This window comes from Pleuronectes platessa, chromosome 5, assembly GCF_947347685.1.
Source record: "Pleuronectes platessa chromosome 5, fPlePla1.1, whole genome shotgun sequence".
NCBI lineage: Eukaryota > Metazoa > Chordata > Actinopteri > Pleuronectiformes > Pleuronectidae > Pleuronectes > Pleuronectes platessa.
In genome coordinates, this window is record NC_070630.1 from 15,087,394 (window position 1) to 15,100,085 (window position 12,692).

General features: G+C 41.3%; 1 protein-coding gene across 1 annotated transcript in view; it reads left to right on the plus strand.

Annotated features, from left to right (window-relative positions):
* si (sucrase-isomaltase (alpha-glucosidase)) overlaps positions 1–12,692 on the plus strand; it is a 67,562-nt gene that overhangs the window by 38,007 nt on the left and 16,863 nt on the right. Inside the window, exons 27-39 of the mRNA XM_053422751.1 lie at positions 400–565; positions 2,750–2,846; positions 3,890–4,002; positions 4,393–4,518; positions 6,410–6,538; positions 6,716–6,832; positions 6,963–7,025; positions 7,596–7,712; positions 7,802–7,892; positions 7,998–8,136; positions 9,240–9,373; positions 10,067–10,101; positions 10,774–10,890. Of these exons, the coding sequence (XP_053278726.1) occupies positions 400–565; positions 2,750–2,846; positions 3,890–4,002; positions 4,393–4,518; positions 6,410–6,538; positions 6,716–6,832; positions 6,963–7,025; positions 7,596–7,712; positions 7,802–7,892; positions 7,998–8,136; positions 9,240–9,373; positions 10,067–10,101; positions 10,774–10,890 (1,444 nt within the window). The remainder of the gene's footprint in view (positions 1–399; positions 566–2,749; positions 2,847–3,889; positions 4,003–4,392; positions 4,519–6,409; positions 6,539–6,715; positions 6,833–6,962; positions 7,026–7,595; positions 7,713–7,801; positions 7,893–7,997; positions 8,137–9,239; positions 9,374–10,066; positions 10,102–10,773; positions 10,891–12,692) is intronic.

Here is a 12,692-nt window from a genome sequence, read left to right on the forward strand (position 1 = left end):
GCTGCTGTCACTATTAAGGTAAATCATGCCTAATCATTCTTAAAGTAAAACTTCTATAAACGATTTACAAAAAAAAAAGTAAGGACGATCAGTTAAATCCTACTTTTATGAGGTCAGAAATGCTCAGGAAGGTTGCACATCAGCAACTCAACTAGTTTCCTCTTATTCACCAATCCTGATCGAAACAGTCGAGCAATGCGGTGTGATTTTAAAGCAACAGGGACCTTATTTTGTAGTTTGAGTTCAAATGTAAACAGTTACTAAAAGGAATCCCTGCAGTTCCTACGGGTTATTATGCCTATTTGTGTCTAAACATTTTGTTAATAACTGCATTTGACAATAACCCCCCCCTCTCTCTTTGTCTCTCTCCTCATTGATTTGATCCGTCATTTTTCTCAGCTGGGAAACGGGTCCAGGTTTTACTTTCTCAGACATGTTCATCCAGATATCTACCCTACTGTCATCGGAGTACGTCTACGGCTTTGGGGAGACAGAGCATCGCACCTATAGGCACGACCTCAACTATCACACCTGGGGGATGTTCTCCAAGGACCAGCCTCCTGGCGTAAGTACCACACTGAAGCACTTTACACACATACACACACATGAAAAAATGAATACAGATTCAGTTATTATTCTACACCTAGCACGGCTCCGTGCTTTTGATGGCGCAGTGTCTTTTACATCGTATTGTCTAGAGACCGCAGAGTTGACTTGAGAACAACCTTCCTGCGCAGTGGGTAAACTTCTCTCCCGCTCACGACACTTTGATGTGGTTTCAGAGTGTCATCATGTTTCCCTACCAGCGTCAAGGCAGGACCGGATGCGTTTCCACCTGCATCAGCATATCAAGCCTAATTGCTGAGCTTTGAAGGCAGCTCCACAGCGTTCAAACAAATGTTACGGGGCCCTCAGAGAGCAAGGGCATTGGAGTTAGGGGGAAAGAAAGTAGGAAAGACATGAAAAGATGAAAAAGAGATAAGATTTTTTAATTTTTTAGAGGAGACAGGATGACATGGACTCTGTACTGTATATACACCAACTGGATAAGACAGGCGCTTTAAATAGGAGCACATGAATCATTTTATATTGGTTTGCTGGATAGTGTGGAACTCATTATAGGCAATCCTTATTTCCTGAAGTCATAACACGCAGTCCACTTTTTGCGATAGTAACTTATCTATTAAATGTCTTATTGTGTAAACTGTTAGCAGCACTGCTAAATCTGTTGGAAGTTCTTTGCACCGATGTGACTTTAACGTTGCCAGGTTAACAAAAAGAAAAAAATGGAAACTTTCAGACACTCAAATGGTAAATTCAACGCAAATACATGTATTTAAATGCAGTTCAATAACACAGCTTAAAACCCCTAGAAATGTACATTATAGAAGGTCAGTGACTAGGAGAGTGTGTGGAGGCTGCAGTATGACGTGCCCATGAGTTTCCCTCGCAGAGCGGTGACATATGAAAGTGGCATGTTTCCCCCGCCACTTTTCTCTCTGCTCCCCATCAACCAGTCTGTCGCGTCCCATCCGCATCCTCATCTGAGCACTGAAGACAATACAGGGACCCACTTAGTAGTTACAGTAGAGACACTTGAAGACCAAATTCACTCGCACAAGTAGAACAAAATCGTAGTATTGTTATTGGCCCGAGGAAGTCCGGTGTTAACTTAGTTAAGATTTAGACACGTGACATTACGCACAATATTGATAAATAAAAATGAATAAAAACGGCAACCAGTGCTCTGTAGCAGCAGCAGTGAGCACTCAACGTCGAGCATCACTAAACTTTAAATAAACAGCTCTTTGTTTATCAGCGGTGGTGCAACTGCAGCGTTTTGTTGGACTGAGACCAGCAACAGGTTGTTACTTGCCATCGCTTAATTACTGGCGGTCACTTTTACAGTTTCAGAAAGAAAGCTGCAATCAGCACCACCACTGGCCAAGCAAACAGCCCGTTCCAAACAGGCAGGTTTGGAACGGGCATTGCACTTGTATGCATAATTACTGAAGCGCATTCATGTTTGTACAAGCCAGAATTGATGAAAACTGTTTTAAACATGCATCTGCAAAAGACAGAGGTATTTTCAAATATGATATAGTGCTACTGATAATGGAAACAAAAGAAACAAAAGAGGAAATGAATGCCTTCAGGCACACAAGCAGATTGATTGGACGGGCGTTCTAAACCATAAAGCTGTGATAAAACATCAAAAGGAGGCTGTAATCAGTGTTAATAAGTGGCCAAGTGGAGTGTGGTAACCACCAACTACAGTTCTATCTTTCCTTTTAATGGTCTGTTTGCTGCACTTAGGACTTTCTAATTTCGTTATGGCAACCGGCAGCAAATCAAAGCCCCAAATAACCTCCCGGCTCTCTGTTGACGTCAAACTCAGGCCAGCTTGAATCCTGGTTTAATAGTAATGTGTGGGCACAGCTAGGCCCACTAACTATCAGAGGAAATACACACAGATATATATTTCCTTACAGAATGTTATATGGTATATTTTTTTCTTTCATTCCGGGTAAACCATTGAATGTTGACAATGTTTGGAGCAGGCCTATTGTAACATTGTATGTCCTATAAATAAATGCGATGTGAAATGCCCTCTCAGAAATGCTCATGAATACAAACAGTGGCGCATAGGCCGACATTTGCACAAACCACAGAACAGGCCAGTGTTTTAACCGACATGCATCCCGTCCCTCTTTCCCTTTGATTCTTACTCTCATTTTCTCTGCTGCAGTACAAGATGAACTGCTACGGGGTGCATCCCTTCTACATGGGCCTGGAGACCAGCGCCGATGCTCACGGTGTGCTGCTGCTGAACAGCAATGCCATGGGTGAGAGATGAGACACACAAACACAGTCTTGTGCATGTACACATGCACTGCCGTCCAATATATGAGAAGACAAACATTCCACTTTCAAACACACGTGTGACGCTGTTTTCCATGGTTAGAGCACATGCCCTTTGACAGGATTTGTTATATAAGGCCAACACAGTGCATTGAGAAATTTCTACTTATCTTCAATTTTGTGTAATGTATTTACATTATGAACACACACAAACACACACACACACACACACACACATACAGCTATATCTATTCATTTCTTAGTGGCCCGTTTTGTATAAATCTGCCTGTTTGCCTGTTGACATCAAGTTTTTCAAGTTGCAGGCATTTGATTGGCAGTCGTTAATCTCTCTGTGTGAACTCTTCAACAAATCTAGCCAGAGTCAGCAACAACTCTGGCCAACTCCAGCCAATAAGAGCACAGGACGGGGGGGAAGGCACATATAGTGTTTATGTATCCCCTGATCTTTCACACTGGGCACGACTGTAATGTGAGAAATCATGCTCTAAACTGGTTTGAGGGACAGGGTCGGATGGATGGGTTCGGACAGAAAGATGAGGCCTGGGGTGCTCACCATTCTTTACAATATCCACTGAAATATTTCAGCTGGATGCCCCATGTGAGCAGGGCGACACAGAAGGATCACCAGGTTCCCATTAGTCTCTTCTCGGGTGTTTTTTTTTTAATAGAATTACTGTGGGGACCATTCTGGAATTTCTTCTACCAATCTTGTAGTGTGAGACCCCCTCGTCGCCAGTCAGTCAGGTTGCATGAACTCACGATGACCGCAAGGCTCTTGTGAAAACGCTTTAACTCAAACGACCTCATAAAACTTTTTGAAGAATTCAAAACTGTTTTAAATCGAATATTTTCAGACAGCTCTATTTCATAAAGAGGATCATACTGTAGTGTATGTTTGCTTCCCCCTAAATGCACACTGTAAATGGACAACACATGTTAATACGGACACCTACACTCATATTATTTGAACTCTTACGGAACACTGATGTACTTCCTTTGTGTCCAGACGTGACTTTCCAGCCTACTCCAGCTCTGACCTATCGAACTGTGGGAGGCATCCTGGACTTCTACATGGTCCTGGGACCTACGCCTGAGCTGGTGGTACAAGAGTACACTGCAGTAAGTTTTCTGGTTTGTTTGTGTGTTTGTGTGTGTGTGTGTGTCTGTGTGTGTGTGTGTGTGTGTAGCTGTGTGCATTTGTGTGTGTTTCTGCGCTAATGTGTCTGTGTCGTGTGTGTGTGTGCATATTTTGTGTCTGGCCGAGGGCTGCTGTTGATGGACTGCAGCAGCTGGGAGTTCCTCGCTTCATTGCGCTCTCTCATTTAGCCAATCTAAACACACACACACACACACACACACACACACACACACACACATACTCACACACACACACAAACGCAATCCAACAAACACTTCATGGACACTGTCCTGTTTTCCAGCAAAAAAACTTTTTTTGCCAATGTTTTCTGAACTGTTTTTAACTTCCTTGTTTGTTTTTCTTCTCAACAGTTGATTGGACGTCCTGTTCTGCCCGCCTACTGGTCTCTTGGGTTCCAACTCTGTCGCTATGGTTACAGCAATGACACCGAGATAGCAGATCTCTATAGAGACATGAGGGCGGCAGGTATACCCTATGTAAGTGCTCAGACAAGGATGTTTTCTTACCACACGTTTCACTTCTCAACACAGTGTCAACTTTTTAGTAATTTCCTTCTTCAGTGTCAACAGACAATAATTATTTGGAAGTGAAGAATCATTAATTTCATTTTTTTCTACATTTATTCATGATAAATATTTTTATATATTATTACCGGGTATATATTTATATATAATATATACCCGGTAATTCCGCAAATGCCGGGAGTAATGCAAATTAACCCAAAATGAGGACAGAGGAAAATTTTATTTGTCAACACAACACCTGGCGTTCTATTGGTCAGGGTATTTTGACGAACTTGATGCTCAAAACAATCCAAGAGCAGAGGGGACATCAGAGGGCAGACATTTCTAAAGCAAACATCGTGACTGCGAGGAGATGAGCTGTAATGGATGCACTAGCAGGGGCTGTTTAAAGTGTGAGCGCAGGGTTTTGACGGATGCAGTACAAACTCTAAAAGTGAAATCAATAAGTCCTGCACCCAAATTGAAAGACCATGCTCTTGAAAAAAGATAGCATCAAAAAGAAACTCATAGAATATCAACTGTACACCTAATCCAAATAAATACCACTATCCTTACTTGCTTTTTGGCTGAGAGGCTGATGTCATTCAATCAGTGCCGTGGCTCAAGGAATATTTTCATCGCCCTCATCCAAGCGAATGCAATCTGATTCTTCCTCTTGTTCGCTGTTCATGCACTCAGTGGAATAGACAGAGCCAAGTCCAACACAGTATCTACCAATATTTTCCAATCTGGTTCACTGTATGTGGACAATAACTACATCAAACCAAATTAGATAAAAGTTACCGGGATAAAGCAAAATGGAGGCATTGACTTAATGGAGGACATTGAGTATGTCTCTTTCAACCTAATGAGATGTGACCTCTAATCTTATTTGAAATCCATTCCATTGTAGCTTCCTCAGCCTCGAGACATCTCCGATTTTGGGAGAGAAACAGTGACTCTCTGGGCCAGCAACAGTCAGATTTGAATAGCATTTTACAAAACAGTTTGAATAACAACTTTTTTCACTTAACTTAAATAAAAAGTAATATTCAATCTGTGAGAGCACTGCGTCTATCCATGACAAGATGTCCGATGTAAAAACAGGAATCCCATCCTTTGAAGAATTTCTATTGATAATCAAAATTATCCCCTGAATATTCTACTGCAAAGCTGTAACCTGCAAGGAGCTGACGTCAGCCATAAAGAATACTGCATCGTTAAGTGGAGTGAAAGAGGTAGAACATGAAGCTACTAACAAAGGCTACACATCAGGTGGCTTTAGAAACAAATCTACCTTTAACTGCCGCAGATAAGAGACATAAGAGCCACAAGCAAATAAAAAGTCTCACTTTTCTCAAACTGTATCTCATGTGTAACCTGCCTATAATGACAAACTAACCATATGTACATGTATGTAAGCAGGAATTGGACAAAATGTGCGAATATTATTCATAACTTAGTGACAAGAAAGTTGTTAAATGGCACACACATTATTGTTTTTGTGCTGCAAACTAAGCATTCATGCCGGTTTTAAACTCACATTTATAGTCAAATGTATTAAACAAATCTACATTTCCACACAAAGTGTTTCAAACTTTTCAGGGCCTAAACTTACCAGTCCACTGTTTTAAATTTCTCTACGTTAGGACATTTATATATATATATTTGAAAAAATATCAGCGGCCACTCATGGCGGGGAATCTGGACATCTGCGCTTATTTTCAAATCTCATTTCATATCTGATTTTTGGAACTTACAGGTAGAATCACTTCAGCCAAAACGTAAAGCTAAACATTTAGCTTTAATATAAATACCAATGATTTCAAACTTATTCTGATAATTTAAGTTTTATGTCCTGCAGGATGTGCAATACGCAGACATTGACTACATGGATCGTCAGCTCAACTTTGTCCTGGACCCAGAGTTTAAAAACCTGCCTGCCCTGGTTGACACCATGAGAGGAGAAGGCATGAGGTTCATCTTCATTCTGGTAATGTTCTCATGTCATAAATTACGGATACAGTCACATGACTGGTGCAACCATAGTGCTGGTGTAAATGTTTTCTAGCAATTTTAAACGTCAGCTTTTTACAGTTTTTACATGTTTAATCGCTGCACTGCTCGACATCTCCTCTCACTTCCTTTTACTCACTGCCTTTTACTCCAGGATCCAGCCATTTCAGGCAATGAGACACGTCCTTATCCTGCCTTTGATAGAGGTTTACAAGCGGATGTCTTCATCAAATGGCCCAAAAACATCAGGGATGATATCGTGTGGGGGAAGGTAAGAGGGAGTGGATGAACAGACTAACAACTGGATAAACACATTTGCATGCATTGATAAAGAGAAACTGAGAATGTCACAATCTTTTTGCATTATGTGTTGTGGTACGATTCCTAATTTTCCTTTGCAGGTCTGGCCAGATTTCCCTGATGTCATTGTTGATGAATCTCTCGACTGGGATACACAAGTAGAGGTACACGTAATGCCTTAACATTCCAACTACCAATAGGCTACACATTATCTTTGTCCCAATTAAGGGGCTGCCTCCTTCAGGGGATGCGGCCTACGCAGCCCACAATAGAGTTGGCCTTCGTGGGCCATGTATTCTGTGAAGACCGTATTTAGATGAGAGGGTCTGGTCTACAGAGGATTTCCAAATAGCGTCACCGGATTGTCCCGTTATTGCCGTTGTATATTTAGTTACTTAGAGCCGGTGATAGCTAGGTCATTAGCCTTGTCGGTGGTAAGCAATGAATCCCGATATAGATTGATCCTTTGTTGTCCGGGAATGGAATGACGTATTTGTTGTCACAATTGAAGGCACCTTCCAAAAGACACAATTTAATGACGCCGTTTTAACGCAATCGGTTTATACAGCCTCTAAAGGATGCAGCCCCTGCATCAAAACACAGCTATTATCTAAAATTGCCCCTCATGCCATAATTAAGCAAATGCAGTGTAGACAATTAGAATAAATGAGATAATTCAGTTTCCAGCGTTTGGTTTCCTGATGTTTTAATTGTCATTATCATTTGATTTCCAGCGCTACAGGTCATACACAGCATTCCCCGACTTCTTCCGTAACACAACGGCAGCATGGTGGCAACAGGAAATCAAGGATTTCTATGAGGGCACTATGAAGTTTGACGGCCTCTGGATTGTAAGTGAAAGAAAGAGAAACTTCCGATGAACTGTGTTCCACTCTCATTCTGCCTGATAATTTTTTCTATTATCTGTTCTAATTTGTAGGACATGAATGAACCTGCCAGTTTTGTCCATGGCACAGTCGGAGGGAAGTGTCTCGGTGATCCACTTCTAGAGAACCCCCCGTATATGCCACGTAAGACACACACAGCACTATCGTTGTGAGAATGTTTACAGAGGGACCACATTGTCAGAGGTGTGACTTTAAAGGTGTGTGGGTTTGTGCGTCTCCTCCCAAAAGCCTTGGAGTCGAAACATCTTGGCTTGAACCATAAGACTCTTTGCATGAACAGCGAGCAGATTCTCAGTGATGGGAAGAAGGTCAGACACTACGATGTCCACAACCTGTATGGCTGGTCCCACACCAAGCCTACCTATGAGTAAGCAAATATATATTTATATTCATATTTGTGCACCTGCCTGTTTTTCTGTGTAAAGATGTTTATTTTTATCAGATTTTTATAGTTTTTTCCCCATTTTTATCCATCAGCACAGACTTATTACTTTCAGGTTCAGATTTTGTAATGCTTTAACTGAAAACCCTTTGCTCTAACTCAAATAACCCCTGCTCGTGCTCAGGTTTGCCAGTGTTGACAAATGTATCCCGCCCTCGTTATGGGTGCATTATCTTCACTTCCTTAAGAGTTTTGTATGAGAGTGCAGGAACAAGGTTAAGGTTGCACGCTAGCACAGACGCAGCATCAGGTTGAGGAGAAGAGCTGAAGCTTGAGTAAATGTATATGTGAGCACACACGCACAATTGGAGATCATGTAGAGACAATTTAAGCACAAGCTGGGGCTATTTGAATGCAAGTGCAATGACAAACCCCATGTTGTTATTCTTTACTTTACCAGGTAAATAAATCCCCCTCACCAAATAAATGATTTATCTGTAAGAAGACATATTTATTCTTTATTCAAAAATTGTGTTGAGAAAGTATAACCTCAGTTATTGGTATTGTATTTCTGCTAACAGCAGCAAACAGGATACATATTTGTGTTACCCAGACAACATTAGAAAAATGTAACTTATTTTAATCACTGCAATCCTACATAATCAGCCTACAGATGAAGTGAAGTTGAGGAGAAAACACATTCAGGAAGGAAATGCAGCCACAGGAAATGTGTGGCTGATATCTTCCAGTTATCCACAGAAATATGGTCTCATCAAATCTTTATGGTAATAATCACCAATGTGAAACTTCATCGGTCCTCACAGTGAAATTATCTTCTTACCACAGGGGAGCTTGACTGCAGATTTATCTACCGACGAGCCGCAGAATGCTTGGCACCATCGGCCCTTGAGCCCAGTTGAGCTTAGCTCAGGAATGATTTCATTTTAGCACCATGTTGAATTTAACAATCACAATTAATTGGCTAATTTGCCTCTAAAATGAATTTACTTTACTTAGGAGGAAAGGAGACGCTTTTACACGCTGCCTGTTGCCAGTTTGTGAGTTTGAATCTCTGTCTTCCTGCGCAGTGCCCTGCTGAATGTGACCGGCAAAAGAGGCATAGTGGTGACGAGGTCCACTTACCCCTCCAGTGGAAAATGGGCTGGACATTGGCTGGGAGACAACAGTGCCAGCTGGGACCAGCTGTACAAATCCATTATAGGTATATACGGATATTAACATGTAAAAATGTAAATTTGTTAAAAAAGTTGACATTTTGTACTGATATTTGATTATACTTTTACAAGAGAGATCGAGAGACAAGAACAAGAAAGTTACTTTTACTTTTAGAAGTTTCAACAGTAAAAGTAATGAACAGACAAACACATAAATGTATAACACATAAACTTGATCCTATAAAACTCTAGAACACAATGAGCATTACTAGGTTTTGAAGTTGTATATCAATCTGTAACCTATTCCCAGCATTAGTTACCCTAAACGTAAAAGCTTTCTTTGCCTATTCAGTCCGGACTTTGGGAAAAATTAAATAGCAAAATGTCCATTGAACAAATATTACGAGTTCCATAATTCCAGTTTGAAAGATTTGCCCAGTTGTATTGCAAATGAACACACACCAATGACTGGGGCGATGCACGCAAACGGGAGAGCAATTTTGTTAGAACAAGACTTATTCTGAAGTAAAATCCCAGTAAGAGGCTTAGCTTATTTGTGACATTCTGAATGTGCACCTTAAGAGGCAAATAGTCATGAATTAAGAACCCTCGCTGTTTAAAATGAGACACTCTCTCAATTTGTTCCCCGTCTCTTTGACGACGTGGTGCTTCCCACCTCTCTAACAAACTGTAAAGAACCTTTCCTGTGGCCTAACTTTCCGTTTTCCTTTGCTCTGCAGGCATGATGGAGTTCAGTCTGTTTGGCATCCCTTACGTAAGTATAATCATCTGATCTTGGATTTGACAAGGCATAATCTTATTGATGTGACCTTGTCCTCTCTAAGTAGATTACAGCTGCTGGAATGATGCTATTTTGTTTCTTGAGACCCTTTGATCAGAGGACATCTTCAGACACACCGCAAAGTGTGTTTTACAAAGCCCCCCCGCCCAGCCAGGGCCGTGCTTCACCGCCTATACACATTTGTTTTTAATTAAGTAGTCATTGTTGTCCTGGCTCTCTCTGCCTTTGCCTCTTCACCCCTTGTGTGTCTTTGTTGTTATTTCTGTCTCTGTCCTCTTAGATCTGCTCAGAGTGTCTAATAATAAAACCATAATCTGACACCATATCAATCCCTGTATGGCAGATCACATGCATTGCTCACAGCCCGGTCATAGGGTTAGACACACACACACACACACACACACACACACACACACACACACACACACACACACACAGCAACATCCCTTTCTTCGGCGGTGACCTGCTCAAGGACACTTCAGAAACATGATGCTTGCAGCGATAGCTGTGTGACCTGGGATCAGACGATGCTCGCTGTGGTCAAACCAGCCTTCCTGTTGCTTACATGTTGTTACTTTCTATCCATCACACACACGCATGCAGACACGCACAGATCCACTCAGACTGTCCATCAATCTCTTTCAGACCGGGGCAGACATATGTGGCTTCTTCAATAAAGCTGACTATGAAATGTGTCTCCGCTGGATGCAGCTGGGGGCCTTCTATCCATATTCACGCAACCACAATGGCAAAGGAAACATGGTGAGTGACCACAAGAGAAATGCTCACAAATAATCAATCACCATCTAAACAAAAGAAAAAAAATTCTGACAGAGATTAAAGGAGCAGTAATGATAATTGTAATGATCCGGGTATGGTCAGCTATAGTAGTATGTGTGAGCTGGTATTTTGTATATCGCAGAAATCTGGATGTAATCATAATCTATGATCAGCTGCCATCACGATCCACGATGAGGAGTCGCCATCCTGACTCTGTGGGAGGAAGTTTAGATAAGATCGGAGATGTGCTTGACTCTTAACCAGTTTAAATCCAGTTTAATACCAGAATTTTTTTATTTCAATTTATTTTACACTGATGACCAACTTGTTACCCAGGTTGACTGTTCTCCCCTAAATTAAATCAACCCCCTAAAACATAATGAACCTTGAAGGGTATTTCTAATTTGAGAAAATTATAACAATATACAATGATAACAATGGAGAATAAATTAAATTATTTGTTCACACTTTTTATACAAACGTTCAACATGTGCAGTATGAGGCCTACTTCAGCCTTAAAGGTAGAATGGGAAAAAAAGCCGCACAGTACAATGGATCTATATGAGCTAGTTCTGCTTTACAGCTCCACAAAGGCTGAATCCTTTCAGAAGCTATAAAAGCCACTTTCCCTGACTTTAAATGACTGGGGCTAAATGTAGTCCACGTTAATCTACATGAGTTACATAAGCATATCGCTGTTTTTGGAACACGTTACAAATACAGTTATTCAAAAAAGAAACCAAGTTGCTTTTTCTCTCTCTTAATCTGTGTCTGACATACACACACACACACGCGCAACAGACACACACACACACACACAACAAGATAGACCTGTTTGGTGCTGTAGTGTCGATGGCATTCATTCTAGCGGTGACCTTTAAGAGCGTTGGAACACATCTGAGAAATCCAATAACGCCCGTCCGGAGATCGATCCCACCGGGCGAAATTTCTCTGCACTGGAGTCTGCAACAAGAGACAGGACACACTTGTGTGTACGCGTGTTTGTGTGTGCATGTGAGTGTTGGGGAGGGGGGTAATGGCATGGAATGGGGATAAAATTGAATTCTCAAGGTGATCTGGGCACCATTGCACACCACCTAACCTAAACGCACGTATGCCAGGCACACACACACACACACACACACACACACACACACACACACACACACCATGAGTCCAATCATTTAACTATGGCTTGCAAATAGGTGTTTAAACATGGAGAAAATTGACAAGAAAAAATAGCACATGATGAAAAGGCGGCTCAGAAAATACAGTTTGAGTGGAATTGATAAAGTCGGGGAAACAAAGTTAAAGGGGCAGAGAGAGAACTGGTGCAAGAGTGGGATACACAGGTGTTTATACCAAACAGGAAGAACAGAAGAATTGAGAGGATGAATACTGACAAGTAGCAGAGATAAAGGGATGAGGAGGATGAGAGAAGTTTAGAAGCTGTGAGACAGGGAAGGAGGAAAATGATGCAGTGATGAAACTGGGGAATAAGACAGGATGGTGGTTCAAGTTTAAGGGTAGTGATGAGGATGTGAGGCAAGGCTGAATAAACAATTTTGAAACATCAGGGATCAAGTCAAATTAGAAGTGTTGAAAGGATTAAAAACACCAAAAGAAGAGCAGAGAAAAGGGAATAACTGTCAGTCAAGTACGTGGTCTACTGTGTGTTCTTTTCTTTATTTTCAGTCAGCTGTATAAAAAACACAATCATCAGACAGTTAGCGACTGGATCCTCCAGTCTGCTTAACAAGGCGTTTGACAACAAAGTATTAACA